This window comes from Myxocyprinus asiaticus, chromosome 15 (assembly GCF_019703515.2).
Source record: "Myxocyprinus asiaticus isolate MX2 ecotype Aquarium Trade chromosome 15, UBuf_Myxa_2, whole genome shotgun sequence".
Taxonomy (NCBI): Eukaryota; Metazoa; Chordata; class Actinopteri; order Cypriniformes; family Catostomidae; genus Myxocyprinus; species Myxocyprinus asiaticus.
This window is the reverse complement of record NC_059358.1, coordinates 14,406,026-14,426,986: the sequence shown is the minus strand read 5'-3', so window position 1 is coordinate 14,426,986 and position 20,961 is coordinate 14,406,026. Positions and strand designations below refer to the sequence as shown.

The 20,961-nt window shown below is 37.5% G+C and overlaps 1 protein-coding gene across 1 annotated transcript in view; it reads left to right on the top strand.

The window, feature by feature from the left end:
- Positions 1 to 20,961, top strand: part of LOC127452954 (collagen alpha-6(VI) chain-like) — a 41,516-nt gene that overhangs the window by 16,896 nt on the left and 3,659 nt on the right. Inside the window, 29 exon segments of the mRNA XM_051718870.1 lie at positions 60 to 409; positions 1,676 to 1,754; positions 1,966 to 2,111; positions 2,949 to 3,041; positions 3,127 to 3,180; positions 3,738 to 3,809; positions 3,917 to 3,943; positions 4,268 to 4,312; positions 5,241 to 5,294; positions 5,452 to 5,514; positions 6,177 to 6,242; positions 6,427 to 6,480; positions 6,567 to 6,602; positions 6,744 to 6,806; positions 7,671 to 7,733; positions 7,940 to 8,002; positions 8,096 to 8,158; positions 9,985 to 10,035; positions 10,329 to 10,364; positions 10,489 to 10,551; positions 10,784 to 10,846; positions 10,928 to 10,963; positions 11,573 to 11,609; positions 11,713 to 11,724; positions 12,212 to 12,705; positions 13,708 to 13,804; positions 14,435 to 15,103; positions 15,651 to 15,759; positions 19,631 to 19,755. Coding sequence (XP_051574830.1) covers positions 60 to 409; positions 1,676 to 1,754; positions 1,966 to 2,111; positions 2,949 to 3,041; positions 3,127 to 3,180; positions 3,738 to 3,809; positions 3,917 to 3,943; positions 4,268 to 4,312; positions 5,241 to 5,294; positions 5,452 to 5,514; positions 6,177 to 6,242; positions 6,427 to 6,480; positions 6,567 to 6,602; positions 6,744 to 6,806; positions 7,671 to 7,733; positions 7,940 to 8,002; positions 8,096 to 8,158; positions 9,985 to 10,035; positions 10,329 to 10,364; positions 10,489 to 10,551; positions 10,784 to 10,846; positions 10,928 to 10,963; positions 11,573 to 11,609; positions 11,713 to 11,724; positions 12,212 to 12,705; positions 13,708 to 13,804; positions 14,435 to 15,103; positions 15,651 to 15,759; positions 19,631 to 19,755 — 3,183 coding nt within the window.

Sequence of the window (20,961 nt, the reverse complement as noted above, 5' to 3'; positions counted from 1 at the left end):
TTGACAACATTCAACTCACCCCCAGCATTTACACATAAATTGTATTTTTCTTTGTATAGGTTGCACTGTTGAGATTGCCATCGGATTTGATAACTCCCGCACCAGTTCCAGCTCTCGATCAATCTTTAGGGACCAGAAAAAGCTTCAGACCTATCTGCCAAACATTATCCAGTATATTTCAACTGTGCAAAACCTGTGCTGTATCACCGAACCTACCCTCAGTACCAAAATAGGCTTCCGTCTGGTCGCTGCTAATGGACAGAACCTAAATGATTTTTCATTTGAAGAGTACAATGAGGATGTGGTAAAAAAAGTGATGGCGCTGCAGACTACTCAAGTGCTGTCATTCAACACCATGCTTCTGCGTTCTTTTCAGGAGAAGTTCAGCACTTCCCGTGCTTCTGTAAAGGTGAGCCCAGCAGTTACCAAAATGAACCAGCCCATTTTTAAAAAATAAACTAATTGTCCAGGGTGAGTTGGAACCTACTGGGACAAGTTCAGTGACCCAAGTTTGAGTGCCAGCTTGAGGTCCTGTCCTGATCCTGTTCCTCCTTTGCTCCCCTGTCGTTCCTATCTAATAAATGATTTTTGCAATGTCCAAAAACTGTCACTGTAACACAGAAATTAAAAGTATTATTATGTCTCAGGATCCCAGGTGATTTTCAATATAATAATAAATACAAAAAATCTTAGCTGGTGCATAAAAGGTGCTAACCTACTGCTAACCTTGTTCTACCACCCTCACTAGAAAGATCTTGCTCACCAAACCAGTTTCACTAGCTTTGATTTGCTGGTTAACAGCAATGCTATGCTGGTCCACCTGCTACGTTATAAAACAGATACCTCGCAATAGTAAATTTAAACAAATGGTTTAAAGGTGCACTCAGTAAGTTTTTGTTCATGTTGCCTTGGACTTGCACTAACACCTCCTAGGGGGCATTGATGCAGCATCATTTAAATACAATTGTTTTCAGTTGTCATCGTAAAAAAAAAATCACCATTCACAGCCAGCCATGATTAATTTAATCCATGGGTGAAAGTGTCCAATTACACGGTGGTTACTTAGATTAAGCGAGCAGTATTTGGCTGGTCATGTGATCCTAACATGGCCGCCCCGATGAGGGTATCCTCTCCATGTAGAATAAAACAGCTTTTATACAGTTACAGATATGACTGAAGTCTTCATCTCATGTGAGTCTTCATGATTACATATGTTTTAAACTCACAATGTATTTATTTTGGAGTAAAACTGTTTTTAATGAGAAAAAAATAACCACATTTAAACTAGATTTATTTAAATATGCTTTATGAATGATAATGGTAAAAAAAAAAAAAAGTAAAAATTAGTTCATTTAATGCCAAATTAAATACAGTTGCTTTGCCATTTACCTCAATTTATTGTGTAAAATATATTAATTGTATTTACTACGTTTGAAAAGTTAAAACTCCTCATTGATTGAAACACATTTATGCTTAATTCATTATATGTTAATTTTGATGGAGATTTGTTATACAATTAAATTAGATAAATCTGCAGTATTTTTTTTTTTACAGTTAGTGAAGGCCAGCACCAACAGAGCATTAACCACCAGCCTGGCCCAACGTGGAAATTCATACTGGTCTAAGCTGGTCTTTTCAGCAGGGAAGAAAGTACTTTTGTGGTTTTCTCTTTTAGGTATTGATCATCTTCACAGATGGATTGGATGAGCCTGTTGAGGACCTTCTGCTCGCTTCCATTAACCTCAGGAAGACCGGTAAAGTGACAAAAAAACACATCTAACAACATTTAACTTCTTTAAAATAACTATTTTCAGTTTTTACAGTATATACTGTTTTTGGCAAAGATTTTGACTTGTCTGTGCTGTGCAGTTAAGTTAAACACTTCCAGAAGAACCTGGTTCAATCAAAGGAGGACAAATAGGCTAATTGTGTTTACTAAGGCTCCCTTTGTGACATGATCAACAGGTGTCAAAGCACTGCTGACTGTGGCTTTGGATGGAGTGAAGAGCACTGCTGACCTGCAGAGACTAGAGTTTGGACGTGGGTTGAACTACAAACAGCCTCTTACTATCGGCATGCAGAATGTGGCCAGTGTCATGCACACCCAGATTGTAAGTCATAATAAATTAACTGATACCACGTCATGGATTTATCATGGACAGAAGCTTGCACTTTGAGAGGTTCAGTCTTTGGATAGCATCACACATGCAGAGTACATGGTGATAAGAATGTGATGTGCATTTCATATACAGTATATTACCTGTTTTCCAGCATGTGGGGACACTAGCTCATCTCGTATTTGATACTATGAGTGTCACAACCTGTCATGAGCATATATAAATGAATAAAAAAAAGTGCAAGATATACTTTCATGGCCAGGTAAGAAATATTTATGGGCTGTACATTTTCTCAGTTCACCCACCATTGGCAGGTGTGGTGAAAAGTTAATTTTGGACCCTGTGTAACTGGAGCCAGCTGGTACATGATAGCTGTGCGGTATGTGTAAACCTCACTCCCCTGGCCTCAAGAAACAACGCCTGTTGTGAAAAGTGCTATACAAATAAATTTGGCTTGAGCTGATGCTAAAGGCTGTAGCCTTTAGCCTCCTCGTTAGCATGCCCGCCTCCTATGCCAGCTGACTCTGGTTCGAATCCCGCTCGAGTGGGTCGTGCAGGATAATTACACCTGAATGTAATCAAACTAAGTATTCTTGTTTCCATATGTTACCTTTGTAAACACAACAGAGTTTTGACTTTGTTAACAAATGACTTCCTGTGGGAGGGAGTGCGTGTTTGGAAAGGAAACAGCTGTGAATGCTTAGATAGATTTAACGAGTGTTAAATACAGATGTCAGGCTGTCAAGTACCTAGTTCAATATGACAGCAGCCATTTCATCTAAACACAGATTTTGATTTTAATAACAAAACATAAAATGTCTCTGTCTACAGGACACAGTGATCTCAAGGGTGTGCTGTGGTGTGATGTGTAAATGCACTGGCCAAGAGGGAATACATGGACAACCGGGGTTCCCAGGGAGCAAGGTAACTAGCTCATTAATGACTGAAAAGATTTACTGAATGTTTGAAAATTTAGAAACTAAATACACCATGTTATGTGATGTTTCAGGGAGAACCTGGACAGAAGGGACTTCCTGGTTTCCCTGGAGAAGAGGGAGTAGTTGTAAGTCAGACAATACTTCAATTTAAATATCCTTTTTTTTTTTTTTTTTTTTTTTTTTTTTTTGGACTTTGTAGTGTGTATGTGCCCTCAGAAGTTTTATGGGAAAATGTGTTAAAGGGATAGTCACCCAAACATAAAAAATGTGTTATCATTCACACACCCTGTTGTTCCAAACCCATTTTGCCTTTTTTTCTTAAGTGGAACACAGAATGTTAGACTCAGTTACCACTCACTTTTAAATGGTGACTTTTTTTACTGATTCTTTTGTAATATATTAAAGGTGCACTTAGTAATTTTTGGTAATGTTTATTTGGTTGATACAACAGTGGTATTTGACTTTACACTGATAGAACTATCTGTGAGGATGTAACATCACACAAAAGCGAAAGATTTTGGTTACCAGATACTACAATTGTAAAAAATACCCTATTTGCAAGCGTATTTGCACATACTTATAAATAAATTAAATAAAAGTACTTAGTGCACCTTTAAAACAAGTTAACCTCTTTTAATACCTTCAGAAATTATATTTCATGTACAAAACATGTGTGTTGCAGGGCGAGAGAGGACCACCAGGTTTGAATGGAACACAAGGACATCAGGGGTGCTCTGGAAGAAGGGGCATAAAGGTAACAGTCATTCAACACATTCTCGGACCATATTAAGTTTTGAAGATGACTTTAGATCTGAAATATTGTAGAATCTAACCTTTTCTGTTTATGTTTTTTTACAACAGGGTGGCAGAGGATACAGGGGTGAAAAAGTGAGTATTTCCAAACTGTAAATCTATGAAGGTCGAAACAACGCTCTAGGGAGACTTTTTTTTTAAGATAGAAATTTACTTCAAACATCTACTTAATTATTACCAGATGCCAGTTATTAGCCGCCATCTGTTGTCTGATTGCTTGCTTTGATTACCATCTGGAATGGTTTGTTTTAGCCTGTCAGTTGAGTTGTTTTCACGGGGTTGCACAAAGCAGTTCCTGTCTCCTTTTCTCTTTCTCTTACATTTGACTTAACATTAATGAATGTAATGTAACTGATGTTCACTTATTAAGGTGAGTTTCTTTTTAACTTTTTTCCACAGGGAGAAGAGGGCGAAGATGGTTTAAATGGGGTAGATGGCGAACAGGTAAGTAATATTTAGTGGATTTCTAGTTTCCACGAATTAATCCAGGACCAAAAACATTACACACAAGATTTGATCTGATAGTGGTGTTTGCTAAGGCAAGCATCCCTATTATTATTGCTCATATTTGGCCTGGGGCTTGGTACTGTAGGCTACATATTTTTTTTTTATTCCCTTTTCTCCCAGTTTGGAATGCCCAATTCCCATTACTTAGAAGGTCCTCGTGGTGGTGCGGTTACTCACATCAATCCAGGTGGCGGAGGACAAGTCTCAGTTGCCTCTGCTTCTGAGACAGTCAATCCGCGCATCTTATCACGTGGCTCGTTGTGCATGACACCATGGAGACTCACAGCATGTGGAGGCTCATGCTACTCTCTGCGATCCACGTACAATTTACCACGTGCCCCTTTGAGAGTGAGAACCACTAATCGTGACCAAGAGGAAGTTACCCCATGTGACTTTACCCTCCCTAGCAGCTGGGCCAATTTGGTTGCTTAGGAGACCTGGCTGGAGTCACTCAGCACACCCTGGATTCGAACTCATGACTCCAGGGGTGGTAGTCAGCGTCAATACTCACTGAGCTACCCAGGCCCCCTAGGCTACATATTTAAACAAACCCCAAACCCTTGTATTAAACATTTGGCATGTAATTCCTCCCGCAACTTTTGTGCTACTAGCGACACGCTAATAACCGATCGGAACACTTTAGCAACTGTATAGAATCACCCTAGCAATGACCCACAACACTGTAGCATATTGGCATCATTTTTCAGAAAATTTAAAAAATGTTGTGCCTGTAGTTTGCAATAAATATGTAGTCATGCATTTCCTGTTTTAACAATACAAAAACAAAACAAAACACCGCAGTCAGAGGTTGTAGGAGGAAGTCATGCATTTCTGTTGAGTAAATTTCCACTTCTGTTATTCTCAGGGTGACACTGGATTAGCGGGAAACCAAGGAGAGCGAGGAGATCCAGGCAGCCCAGTAAAATCCATCCCTTTATATTCTTCTCTATATTTCTCTTTGTTCTGTTGCAGTCAAGCCATACTCATTCACAATCCATTCAACGCTCTAGTGTTCTAGTATGTTAAACTGCAGCAAGCAAAAGTGATCTATCATCTTCACTGTGCCCAAACTGCAGGGTCCACGGGGGATCACAGGAGACCCTGGATTGCCAGGACAACGAGGTCTGAGAGGAGATCCGGTTAGTAGTCTTTAGTTGCATATCATAATTCTAATAGCTTACCTATTCAGGTAACAAAACACTCTGACATAAATACAAAGATAGGTGGACTGTATATTTTGTTAGAATGCGTGTGATTTCAAAAATGGAATATCCATTGAGTCTGGTCAGATTGTTTACATTGCCTCTTGTTTGCCAGATCCAAAAAGTGGTTTCAAACTTAGAAACAAAAATATGGCAAGAAAACCAAGACAGGAAAATTCTCTATTGCTGTTAGATAAACACTGGGTGAACAAACCACAAATATCTTTTTAAGTGTTGTATTTTTGGTCAAGTAGTCTGCATAATTCAATGAACTGGTCCAGCACCAACAATTCCAAAGGAATGGATTGTGACTAACATTGTTTCTCATTTCCAAATATGGAAAAATCTGTCTCTAGGGTCTTCAAGCAAAGTAGTGTAGTTACTTTTAAGGAACCCTTATCTCTACAAGAGTAACTCAACATGACTCAGCATTAAAAACATTACACATTATACACAGAACAAACCATTTATTAACAGCTCCCCTGAGCCCCCATACCTAATTAACTATTCATCAACAAGAGCCTATGGCTGCTCCCATAAACCATAATGCACAGTTTGTCTGAATTCTAACCCCTGTTAATCCATTTATTTATAATCAGGGAGATTCAGGACTTGATAACAACGTCCGCGGTCCAAAGGGCGACACTGGCAGCCAAGGTCTACAGGTATACAACATGATTTGTTTTTTAACAGTACCACATCTTTAAATCAAAATATGTTTGCATGTTTAGATGAATTCATTATTGTTATAAATGAATACAAGATATATATTATTTTAAGATAGTATCCGTTATTCTCTGTTCCTTTGCTTTAGTTCTTTTGTTCTCTTTATCTATACCCCATCAACAGGGTGAACCAGGTCCAGATGGTGTTCCAGGCCAAAATGGTGAAAATGGCAGACCAGTAAGTTTAAGCCCAAGCTAATATGACTATAGTACATAAACATGATTATCCAATGCCTGTTTTTATGTTGATACATATTTTTTTAGGGCCCTAATGGCAGAAGAGGCTCTCCGGGTCAACTGGTACAGTACTGTAAAATCTATTTATTTAATTAGACCAGGCTTTGTGTTCTCTTTAGACTAACATTTCTTAAATTACTCACATATGGGATACTGTTTGTGTTGCATGACACATCCTATAAAAAGGTATGTATGTGCTTTCAGGGTTCCAGAGGGCCTCCAGGAGGACCAGGACTACAGGGACTCCCTGGGGCCTCAGGCCCGTCGGTAATTTACAAACTGATCCTATTTCTATTATTTTTAATAGACTTTATCAATGAGTATAGGATAGACCCATAATGACACTGCAAACACAACTGCCAAACACTATGTAGAGCTGTAGCTAATAGGATTTGTTTGCCAGTTTGTTACAAGTGAAAAATGGCACTTGAACATGGCAGTATTGAATATGCTAAGTGAAATGTGTTTTTGATTGCCAACCCCATTCAGGCACTTTGTTCTCAGGATTCAAATTGAACAGATGTAATTTAATACATTAAAGTTTAAAAATAAACACAAGTGTTTTATAAACTTTTTATTTATTAATTATTTATAAATAACCATTGTTTTCTTTCATATCTGTGTTATGCGATCATAAGCATAAAAACGCCAAAATAAAAACTAATGGTTGATATTGGCGGGTTATATTATTATATAGTATAACCGATGGTTTTAATTTGGCCGATACATCAGTGCATCCCTACAGATATTTTAATTTCTTTTGTCTTCAGTACACTAACAAAATAGAAGCTAATCATTTAATTTGTCATTATAATATAGCACTTCGTATTTTCTTATTTTTCTCTGGTCTTTATATACAAAAATATATAGCAGCCTTTATATATTTTAGGAGGGGGTCCCTCGCAATGTGATTTGGGGTCCTTGGCATCAAAAAGTTTGAAAACCCCTGACATAGCACAATCCATGCGGAACTCAGCTGTTTCGTGTAATATAAAAAAGTACTCATTGTATGCCAAAGGTTGTTTATTTTGAACTGATTTATTTCTTCAACCAACTTCTATCACATTGGCAGTTTGAGAGCTGGTGCCATGTGTAATTTTAGGATGTATTTGTGTCTTTCTCTCTGTTCAGGGTGCTGTTGGTCCACCTGGTCCTGTTGGACAGAAAGGTTTTCCTGGTCTGCCTGGACCTCAGGTACATGTCAAACTAGAGCAAATTCCCCACTATATTTGGTTCACCCCAAAAATGAAAATGCTCTCATCAGTACTTAAGACATACCCTTTTGAATAACATGACAGTGAGTAAATTATGACAGAATTTTCATTTTGAAGTGAACTATCCCTTTGAACTGTAACAGATGACCTCAGGCCTCATTGAGATTGTTGATCTCTTTCGCACAGGGATCTCCTGGCACTCCAGGCAGGCCTGGATCTAAAGGAAGCTTTGGGTCAAGGGGACAGAAGGTGAGTGACCTCTCTTCTAATTACATACTCTTTATTTATAAATCTTTACTTTTAAACCCACTCACCATTGCTTGTCTTACTCTTGCCATGCAGGGCGAGCCAGGTGACCCTGGAGAGAAAGGAGCTTTTGGACCTCCAGGCCAAAGAGGACTGCCGGTTAGTTATCAAATAAAGTCAATTTCACCTTTGCTTTAAGTAATTTAATTCCTCACAGAAATCTATGAATGTCAGCAAATCTATACTCATTAGAGCAGTATATTATTTTGCTTCAGGACACAGATTTTACATTGAACATCAAGTGGTGACCCAACACCGTACCAATCATACAAAAGTAAACAAAAAATATCCTTAAATGGATAGTTCACCCCAAAATACAAATGTTCTCATTATTTTCTCACCCTCATGATATCCCAGGTGAGTATGACTTTCTTTCTTCACCAGAACACATTTGAAGAAAAATACAAAAATATCTTAGCTCAGTGGGTCCTTAAAATGCAAGTGGATGGCGATTTCTCTTTTGAAGCTCCAAAAATCACAGACAGTCAGCATAAACGTCATTAATATGACACCAGCTGTTAAATTAATGTCTTCTAAAGCAACACGATCGCTTTTGGTGTGAAAAAGATACATATTTAAGTACTTTTTTTAAACTCTAAATCATGCTTCCATTCTGCAGCGGTAACGCGTGTGACATAATCTCATTGGCATTTGAAACGTGTGAGAACTGACGCCGTGAGTCACAGCCGGAAGAGCAGCGCTGTTTTCAAGTGAGTAGGAGGAACGCTGTACATAGCTTGGTTGGTTTTGTTTAGATCTGTATTTATCTGTTTCTTTACTCACAGTGGTGTGTTTGTGTGCTCATTCTGGATGTCTCAACCGAGTGGAGAATGTGAGATTACATCTGTATCATAGCAACGTAAATACGTCACAAGAGAGACCATTTGAACTCCACCCTCTTGTGAAGCTTACTGGAAGCGTTTGATTATAGTTAAAAAGTACTTAAATGTTTATCTTTTTCGCACCAAGAAGACATGAATTTAACCACTGGAGGCGTATGGATGACATTTATGCTGACTGTCTGTGATTTTGGAGCTTCAAAAGAGAAATCTCCCTTCACTTGCATTTTAAGGACCTTCTGAGCGGAGATATTTTTCAATTTTTCTTCAAATGTGTTCTGGTGAAGAAAGTCATACACACCTGGGATTTCATGAGGGTGGGTAAATAATTTTTGGGTGAACTATCCCTTTAAATAAAATACATAGCGTGGTTGGCACAAACCACGCTATCCTTGTTTGAAACCATATTTAATGTAGTCTTGGTTTAATTTTATTTTACCATGCATTGTTGGTTTTCAAGGATGAGGCCATGCAACCTTTCTTCTTGGCATCTGCCTAATTTGGCTAACTTTTACCAAGTGACAGATCAGTTTGCACGAAAATACTGTTGTTTGATTGGACACATGGCCTTCAGCACATCAACAACAAAAGATGGGAAGCATTTTCTCCTCTCTTTTAAAAGCCTAGCTTTCCTAGCTATTAATATGCATGATTATATTGTCAATTGCATTTTATTATTTGTATTTAGCATTGTTTTTTCCTTTCAGTCTGCAACTCAATCAGAACAGTTTTGCATTAGAGAATAATATTTCTGAAGAGAAATATTGTGGACTATGTTTATTACATTACCTCTGTGACCTTCAGTATTTTTGGGAATTTTTCCAGACTTTAAGAACTTAGCAGATCGAAACACATTGTGTGTTAACTTTTTTTGAGCATTTTCAGATTACCTACAACTGCCAAAACTCTAGCAGTGTCAGGGGTCTCCCTTTGTCTTTAAGCAAATTTAAAAATGTTATTTTCAGTGAACCTTGAATTAAAAAAAACCTGAAAAATGTTCCATCAATCTCTTTATAGACACAGTGCAAACATTTCATTTATACTTTAAACTGAGAACTCATGCCTCTGTCTGGATTTCTTAAATAGGGAAAAGATGGTTCAGACGGATATGGATTCCTAGGACCCAAAGGACAGAAGGTTTGTACAGTATTAAACTGTGTTTTTCATTTTTTCTGTCACAATGCATGATTTTACTGAAAATAATATACAGTTTAATCTAGCTTTAGACCTAGTTTTTGGGTAACTTTATAACTTGCCATATAACAGTAATATTCATCCTAAGCAGCATAGAGTGGTACCAGGTAAGATTCCTTAGGTGAATATAGACCGTGATAAGGCAGCTGCTAAATATTTCTAGCTTAATTAATCAAATCTGATTATTTATTTATTTGTTTATGTTTTTTTTTTTTTTTTTTTAACGTCTGTCTAAGGGAGATACTGGTTTCCCAGGTTATCCGGGACTTCAGGTGAGTTTATGTCCAAAACCCATATGCGAAAGTGCAGTAATCATGGCTTGATTTGTATGACCACTCATGTGTAAATGTTATTTTTATTGTGACATGTCTAATCACTGTCATCTTTGGCATTCAGGGTGACCGTGGTGATCCTGGAGTAAATGGAGGTGTTGGCCATAAAGGCAACCGGGGAAGAGGGGTAATAACATTTTCAACATTTATTTATCATACTTAAATTCTATGAACTTTAAAAGGACGGTTCATCATTTACTCATCCTTATGTTGTTCCATGCCAGTCTGACTTTCTTTCATGGAACACAAAGGAAGATAATAGAAAGAATGATAGCCTCAGTCACCATTTCCTTTTATTGCATGGAAAAAAGATTATCCTTTTAAGAGGGCTTAATTGTTATCTGGTTGTCGCATAACAGGGAAATGCTGGTAGTCTTGGACCGCCTGGTGAGCCTGGTAGTAACGGGGTGCCTGGACACAAAGTATGTGCATAGGAATGTTATTCACATTATATGACCGTGGCAATTTGCAGGATTACAGAATATTTTCTCTTATTGACATAGGGCCCCAAGGGACAGCGAGGAGGCAGAGAACTATCTGTAAGTTTCTGATCTAGAGATGTAGTTGTTTACTGGGGTTCTAGTTTTCAAACTGGGGTCCAGGGAACTCCAGGGGGTGGCAAGGGGGTGCCAGGGGTTTCAAAGAAAAAAAGGATAATCATTGCATTTCTTTCTTTCTTAATGCAATGACAATATGAAAGCAAACATTTGTTTTAATAATATCACACTTAAAGTTTTTGTCACACAGTACAAATGGGTCTTTACATATAAAAAAATGGCTGGGTCTAAGAGGGGGCTGGGGGGCATGATCTGTGAATACCCCTAGATTTTCCTTATGCCAACCCCATTCGGACGGCAAAACAACCAAGGGGCCCCATAGTCAGATGAAGTGAGAACCTATTGCCCACCCTAAAAGTCAAAGCGCTCCCAGCTCCCAGTACCAACCCTGCATGAAAATACTGTATATAGAGGCATTCATATTTTAGGAGGGGATCCCTTGCAAGGGGATGATCATATTTGGTGGTCCTTAGTATCAAAATGTTTGGAAACCTCTGGTTTTTAATATATTAATTCAGGCATATGGTATAAATGGAATATACAATGTACATTAATTTTTCTAATCTGACTAATCATTGTGTTCTTTTGTAGGACTGTCAACTGATCTCATATGTTCGAGACAACTGTTGTAAGAAATTAAGCTAAAATCTCTTTTATTCTTGAATTAATAAAGGTATTGTGTTAAAAAAGCTCTGTATTCACCATTATATATATTTTTTATTTCTTAACAGTGTGCTGTAAAGGTATGTCACATTAATTCTTTGTGATGTTTTAATATGTAACAGCATTCTCACAGTGGAAAACCTGGACATTTTGGTGTTTTAGAACTGTGTTTTCCAGGCCTGGAAAAGTCATGGCAATTAACAAAATCTTAAAAGTCTTGGAAATTTCTATAGTGAACCTAAATTTTGCTCTTGGTTAGAGCTTTTGTAATTTAGAACTTACTCGCAAGCCATAGTGATGTCCGATTTTTGAGAGAATCATTCTTTTAAATTAATTGGTCGAAATGGTTCAAAACTCGGTCTAAATAATGAATTAACAAATCTGTCTGAATTGAAAATGATTTTTAATAATCAATTCTCAGAAATCACAAATGGCTGAATTTTTTATTTTTTTTATTTCATTGTTCAAAAGGGTGGGAACCCTGATGATAGGGTCACAGAAATCAAAAGTGAAAACATAGTGAATAAATTGACCATCATGGAATATACACCTTTTTCTTCTTTCCAGATAATTTAAAATGCCCTGCCTACCCCACTAATCTTGTGATTGGCTTGGACATGTCTGAAGACGTGACCCCTCAAGCCTTTGAACGCATGCGTTCCACGGTTTTGACATTGCTGGACAACATCAACATTGCAGAGAGCAACTGTCCCACGGGGGCACGGGTGGCTGTCATCTCCTACAGTTCCTACACCAGATACCTGATTCGCTTTACAGACTATCATCGCAAGAAGCAGCTTATTGATGCGGTGAATAACATTGCCCTGGAGCGCACTACGAATCGCCGTAACATAGGTGCCGCCATGCGGTTTGTTGGCAGGAACATCTTTAAGCGTGTGCGAAAGGGCGTCCTGATGAAGAAGGTGGCAGTCTTTCTCTCCAACGGAGAATCTCTGGATTCAACCTCCCTCACCACGGCCATTCTGGAGTACAAAGCTCTGAAGATTAAACTTGGGGTCATTGGACTGAGGAATGTCCCTTCTATCAGAAGTGCTTTTGAGGTAAATTTAGGCACACTTTAAATGCTACCTTGACTGCCCATCAGTTTAGCCTATATTCATTGAATCAGTGGTTCTCAATGCATGTCACACAACCTGTCAATATTGCCATTTGCCTAATTTGGCTAACTTCTGTAAAGTGACAGTTGAATTTGTGCCAAAGAAATCACAGAGTTTGACATCAACAACAAGACACAAGATATGGAAATAATATGCCTTTTCACTTACTTTGCAGTTCCAACTATGCAAGTTCAAATTGTTACTTGCATTTTATTATTTACATTAAGCATTGTTTTTTCCCTGCTGTCTGAAACCTTATGGCGGTCCTGACTCACATAGTCAGATAAACGAATACTAAAAACATACTAAATTGAACAAATTCATTCATAATGAATATAACTAATGAAACACCATTTTGTATTGCTTAATCTGAAGCAAAGTGATAAACAACTGCAATTAAATATTTCACTTAAAAAAAGAAGACGTAATGACTCCTACGCAGAAGTTGAAGTGAATCGGTGAATCATTATTTCAACTGGTTCATCACAGCCGTCAAAGCAAATTGATTCACAAGTGATTTAGACTTCCCAACAGTATGTGGAAGTCAGGTGGTGAATCGTTTATTACTGATTCATTTACATGAACAGTCTGAATGATCCAATTCAATGTTTTGGTTCCCACGCGATAGCGAAGATGGTTTAGGTAAGCACGTTTGCTCGGTTTGCTTGGCTACAATGTACTGTTTTGTCATGTTATACCATTACTCACTGAAAAAAGTTACCGGAACAGCTAATAGGCTACAATTGTGAAAATAGCTGAACAAGATCCATGTCAAGATCCACAACTGCCTGAGACCCATTTTTGGGTTGCAACCAATGAGTTGAGATTCACTGCATTAAATCATGATGTTTGAGGCTCAAGCAATAAGTTTCACTACCAAACACATTTTTTGTTTTTTTAACAGTTTTTGAGCCTCCTCTTTGTGTGGATTTTTGTGTTATGCAGGCCGATGAAACCCAGAGTTTTATCTTTACTGTGCTTGGTAGATTGCAAGACCAGAATGCTGCTCTCAGTAAGATCCAGAGTTGTGTTATATGCTTTGGTAAGGCCCAACTTTTTCCTTTCCTGTCTGAAAATGAAATATAAGTGACAAATCTTGTTTCATTCAATAAAGATTAGTAGCATAAACATGCATGAATTTAAAATGTCAATCTACTTTAATTGACAGTGTTTAAAGCCTTGTGAAGACCCATAGGAAAAACGAATGACAAATGAGGTCTCTTTAAGGACTTTAGCTCAAATCTCCTGTTTTTCAGATTTTTCTCCCAAGAAAAAGACCCTAGTAATCTCACATGTCCACTCTAAAGTTTCCGATGAGATCCAACAATGTCACCGATTATGATTAGATTTGCCAAGATAACAAGTTCTGCAATCAAAAGTCAGAGATTGTACAATGAAATCAAGCAATCTTATCAAATTTTCCTACTATCAATTTATCTGAGCTCTGCTATACACATTCATTTAATAGCTTTTAGATATTCACTGATGGCATGTCAACAATTGTCTCATTTGTGTCCATTTTTATTTCTCCTAATTGTAGGTGAAATATCTGAGACAAACCTAAATGAAACACTAAGAACTCCATAATGTCTTCTGAACTGTAAAAGAGCAACCTCTGAACAAAAAAGACCTACTATAGTTACAGTATATAATTTATCTTTCCTCTCCTAAGATCCCTGCAGACCAGATAGGGAATGTGATGGCACCAACTTGGTGCCTACTCCTCAGGAGGTGGACATGGACTTAGCAGTGATTGTGGATGGCTCCCGTAGCATCCTGGCCGATCAGTACGAGGGCGTGAAGGAGTTGCTTGGTACAGTACTGGACCAGATCGTTGTGAGCAGTCAGCCCAACAGGCCCGACAAACAGGCCAGAGTGGCAGTCTACCAACAGAGCTCATCTTACAGTGAATCCCAGTCTCCTGTAAAAGTCATATTCAATTTTCAACAGTTTCAAGATCGCAATCTAATGAAGAGTAGCATCTACCAGGAGTTAAAGCAAACCGGAGGGTCTTCCATGCTGGGCCTTGCGATAGAACACGCCATAATGCAGGGCATCCTCACGGCCCCTAAAGGTCGCAAGCACAAGATGGTGCTTGCCATCATCGGGGAGGAGACGGCATTTGATGACAGAGCAAAGCTGGACTTTATCTCCAAATTGGCAAAGTGCGAGGGAGTGGTTCTCTTCACTCTGACAGTAGGTGACCACATCAACATTACCCAGGTGGAGGAGCTTGCCAGTTATCCCTTAGAACAGCACATAGTTCACCTGGGCCACTTGAAACATGGAGAGCAGGAGTACGCTCAGCGCTTTATGAGGACTTTCTTCCACATTCTGAGCAGTAAGTAACACTCTTCTTACTTTAATACAGATTTGAGGACTTACATCTCAGAATAGTTCACCCAAGAGTGACAACTCTGTCCTCTTCTACTCATCCTACTGTCATTATCTTACTAATGTTGCTTGAAGCATGTTTGTCTAAGTTGTCGAGTATGCTGTGATTTCAGCTGAACACACTAAGCTTGAGGGTGCATAAGCACAATGAGCAAGATTTAAAAAATTGGTCACCCAAAATGAAAATTCTGTCATCCTTTACAGAACATTCTGCTAAACTTATTTTATGTTCCCAGGAGAAAGAAAGTCATATTAGAGTAAATAATGACCGAATTTCCATTGTTAGGTTAGCTATTCCTTTAAATTTTGGTCTTTCTCACACAAAGTTATTGTATGACTTGCATTACAGTGCACAAGACCTTATGCCAGCTATCTCCTCAGTAGATGATGAAAACATTTTCATTTTTGGCTGACCTATCCTTTTAAGGATGGTTTCACATGCTCTTTTTCGCAGTAATTTTCATGGACTTGATATGGAATCTTTGTTAATGCAGGGAATATGAACTCCTACCCTCATCAATCACTCCAAAGTCAGTGTAGTGCTTTTCAACAAGGTGCAGGCCATGGTGGACGTTATGAGGCTGCCGAAAGACCTTTATACAGGTATCACATGACAAAGCCTGCTCTATCATCATCTAATGTGATATAACTGTTTGTTTTACATCATAGGCTTATATATAGGGGAGACCAGGGCTAGTTTTCACAAGAGCTACACTACCGGTCAAAAGTTTTGAAACACTCATTCTTTATTATAATTTTTTTCACATTTTAGAACAATAGTAAAGTCATCAAAACTATGGAATAACATAAATGGAACTATGGGAATTATGTTGTGACTAAACAAAATCCAAAATAAATCAAAACTGTGTTATATTTTAGCATCTTCAAAGTAGTCACCCTTTGCCTAGAATTTGCAGACATGCACTCTTGACATTTTCTTCTTGAGGTATCACCCTGGGATAATTTTTAAACAGTACTGAAGGAGTTCCCATCTATGTTGAACACTTATTGGCTGCTTTTCTTTATTATTTGGTCCAAGTCATCAATTTCAAAAACTTTTTTTTTTAATTACATTTTAGTTTTATAATGAAATAAATTTATATTGTAACACAATTATATTTTTGTCTACAAAACTAATTTCAAACATTTAAGCATACGCCTTCAGATCAAAAGATTTTTAAGATCATGAGAAACATTTCAGTCAAGTGTTTCAAAACTTTTGACCGGTAGTGTATATCTCCGTGACTATAAGGTTTTAATGTTTTTCAAGGCTCCAATTACATAAATGTGTTTTCTCTAGCAGTGATATTATACTGTATGTTGGTTTCAAACACCTTAGTTTAAACCTGTCATAACCCTCCTATTGTCACAGGGTTCTTTTTTGACCTGGGACAGGTAAAGAATAACATATACATTTTTGGTACTTGAACCAAACGTAAAATCTACAGTTGTGCTCAAAGGTTTGCATACCCTTGGAAAATTGGTAATATATGTACCATTTTTAAAGAAAACATGAGTGAGCAGGTAAAACACATTTCTTTTATTTCTTATGGGATTCATATTCAGCTGTAGGTTATAACAGAATGGCACAATCATAAAACAAAACATGGCAACAAAGAAAAAAATGAAATGACCCCTGTTCAAAAGTCTGCATACCCTTAATTCTTAATACTGTGTATTGTCCCCTTTAGCATCAATGACACCGTACAGTCTTTTGTAATAGTTGTCTATGAGGCCCCAAATTCATGCAGGTGGTATAGCTGTCCATTCGTCTTGGCAAAATGCCTCCAGGTCATGCAAAGTCTTTGGTCGTCTTGCATGAACTGCACGTTTGAGATCTCCCCAGAGTGGCTCGATGATATTAAGGTCAGCAGACTGTGATGGCCACTCCAGAACCTTCACCTTTTTCTGCTGTAACCACTGGAGGGTCAACTTGGCCTTGTGCTTAAGGTCATTGTCGTGCTGGAAAGTCCAAGAGCTTCCCATGCACAGCTTTCGTGCAGAAGAATGCAAATTGTCTGCCAGTATTTTCTGATAACATGCTGCATTCATCTTGCCATCAATTTTCACAAGATTCCCTGTGCCTTTATTGCTCACACACCCCAAAACATCAGTGTGGCACCACCTTGCTTCACAGTGGGGATGGTATTCTTTTCACTATAGGCCTTGTTGACCCCTCTCCATACATAATGCTTATGGTTGTGACCATAAAGCTCTATTTTGGTCTCGTCACTCCAAATTACAGTGTGCCAGAAGCTGTGAGGCGTGTCAAGTTGTTGTCGGGCATATTGTAACTGGGCTTTTTTGTGGCACTGGTGCAGTATAGGCTTCTTTCTGGCAACTCGACCATGCAGCTCATTTTTGTTCAAGTATCGTCGTATTGTGCTCCTTGATACAACCACACCGTCTTTTTCCAGAGCAGCCTGTATTTCTCCAGAGGTTACCTGTGGGTTTTTCTTTGTATCCCGAACAATTCTTCTGGCAGTTGTGGCTGAAATCTTTCTTGGTCTACCTGACCTTGGCTTGGTATGAAGAGATCCCCGAAATTTCCATTTCTTAATAAGTGATTGAACAGTACTGGCTGGCATTTTCAAGGCTTTGGATATCTTTTTATATCCTTTTCCATCTTTATAAAGTTCCATTACCTTGTTACGCAGGTCTTTTGACAGTTCTTTTCTGCTCCCCATGGTTCAGTATCTAGCCTGCTCAGTGCATCCACGTGAGAGCTAACAAACTCATTGACTATTTATACACAAGAACTAATTGCAATTTAAAAAGCCACAGGTGTGGGAAATTAAATTGAATTTAATTGCCATTTAAACCTGTGTGTGTCACCTTGTGTGTCTGTAACAAGGCCAAACATTCAAGGGTATGTAAACTTTTGATCAGGGCCATTTGGGTGATTTCTGTTATCATTATGATTTAAAAAGGAGCCAAACATATGATCACTATCCTTAAATAAAAGCATTATTAGTCATATTTTCAAAACCAATGCCAAAATTTCACAATTTCTGCCAGGGTACGCAAACTTTTGAGCACAACTGTAAAACCTGCCACAACATTAAAACCACCTGCCTAATATTGTGTAGGTCTCCCTCGTGTCACCAAAACAGAGCCAACCTGCATCTCAGAATAGCATTTGCTTAAAAGAAATAACAATTTAAACAAACTGGTTCTGACATTGACTTAACCGGTCAATTTTGACCCACATGGGAAGAACCAGTTTCAGACTTTTTGGATGTTATACAGCTATAAAATATTTTTTGTACATCTATGAATTAAATTTGACCTAAAAATATTAAAATGTTTCTCAGATTTAGCCTCTAGCCCCATACTGTTCTCTAACTGCCCCACCTGCTCCAACAGTTTGCATACTTCCCACTCTAATGGAGTTTGGCACACATGCACATGTCCACATACACAGAGAGAGTATTTTTTTTTACAGTTTTAAACAGGTAATATGTTAGTAAATAAGTTTATTAACATGATTTTATATAAGGTAAAATGGGACTAAAGGCCCCCCAATGGTAAAAGACCTATTGTATATATTTTTCTCCTAAAACATTAGAGGACATAAAAATATATTATGGCACCTTCTTAAACCCCTGTAACACTGCAACAAATTGATTGACAGTGGAAGAAATGGATTTGTTGCAGATGACAATCAAATTGGGCCAATCTGACTGCTGGAAAAGACATTAGAGATTCATTTGTGAAAAAGATTTTCTACAAGCAGAGTAAATCGGAAATTGTTGTAATATAGTTAAGATATTATAAAATGGCAAAAGTGATTGAAATAAATGTAAATTGGGACATCCTTGGCCAATGTTTTCCAAGTCTTAAAATTATTATTATTATTATTAATATTATTATATATATTTTTTTTTTCAAATCTATAAAAATTGTTACTCCATTAATATTCAGAAATCTATCCTCTACACTAAAATTCCAATATAATAATTTTTTGTCGGGTAAACCACTATATTATGAAGGTAGATTTTTACCAAAGATCTGAACTATGTTCTACAAATAAAGGTATTTTTCATAAACGTTAGGTCAGGCTTAAGTTGTCACACTTCTTGAGTTTTGATGTTATAAATTTTACTAGTTATTAATTACAATATATGTTGGCCAAAATGCTGCTGTTGGGGCATGTTGTCACAAAAGTTCAACGTGTTCATTGAATTGTATCTTTATTTCCTGGGCAATAACAGTGAAAATGTCCAAAAGCTTTTTTTGGACTCAAGACTTTAAGTTATGTGTTTATACAAAAAATTTACTTTAAAAAATAAACCTACCATTAAAAATATTCACTGGAGTATAAAGTGACAACTAGCCCAGTCTACTTTATACATATACTAAAGATATGATAATACCCAGTCTCAATCTATTTAAAGAGTAAGAGATGGTAAAACTGTCACCTCAACCATCAATGCATTATGTGGCCTGTGTCTAAAGGAACACTATTTCCTAGGGTTCCTGTGGCAGCCACTTCCTTCCCAAAGGTAGAGGTGGAACAGGAAGTAGTGGAGGAGGACACAATACAGGAGCAGTCCTCAGGCCGTGGAGACTCACTTGGAATTGATGACCTTGCTGACAGTATGTTCTTATAAACCTCTTCTAGCAACACAGTACCTCTAGCGTGCGCAAGCTCTCAAGGCAGTCTTTTCCAATTGCTCTTTCTCAGACTTATGCTGCCTTCAAGTCCTCCTGGGAAGGTCCTACTAAGAAAATCTGAAATCATATTTACAATGTTATTATGCTAAATGATTTTGGTTGGGAAAAAAAATGTGTTGGATAATTTCATAAATGTAGCTAAATGTGTAGTATCACTTTTCTTCATCAACAGTACACAAATGACCAAATATATATATATATATATATATATATATATATATATATATATATATAAATTGACATTTCAAACTATATTGTACTGTCAACATTCAAACTATAACTTATTATGATCATTAGCAATTAGCTTACACCATGATCCTTTAATTGATATGTCCACTTAAAGGTATGGACCGGTAATTACATAATTGTTGTGCTGTTTATGTTAGTCCACGTGCAGATCTTAAATATCATTCTTCATGACTGGAAGGCAGCATTTGACTCGCAAAGTAATTGACTTTTGAAGAATCCAATATTTATAAATTCAAATTTCAGTCCCCCAATATAAAATGTTGTCTTCACTACTGTTTTAAGAACTGGTGCTTATTAAAATATGATATAGGCAACTGTTATATCAGCCATCGCAAACATGCAATGATTAGACTTACAGTGCATCCGGAAAGTATTCACAGCGCTTCAATTTTTCCACATTTTGTTATGTTACAGCCTTTTTCCAAAATGGATTAAATTCATTATTTTCCTCAATTCTACAAACAATACCCCAAATAACTTTACAGATCTTATTCAATGAACCATAAACAATTAATGAACATGCACCTGTGGAACGGTCTTACAGCTTTAACAAGAAAACATTCATTGCTGACAGTCGTTTGTGCTCATTCTGTGGAAAGAGGATGGGGAAGTTTACTGTAAATAAAACTGAGAGTTTTGCCATTTTGCATGGCCCCAAGACAGAACCGCAAAACACAGATGGCATCCAGCCTCTCTTTCCATGTTTCTTTACATTGTCAATTAGAGTTTACAATGTTCCTCTTCTTGACAATAGCTCATTCTTTCTCTTCTGCTGCTTCTTCCATCTTCTTCTTTACTCTTTTTCCTCGATAGTGAGTCATGATAGCATGAATTGTAGTTCCAGTGCTTTGTGTACTAGTAACAGATGATATGCCATTT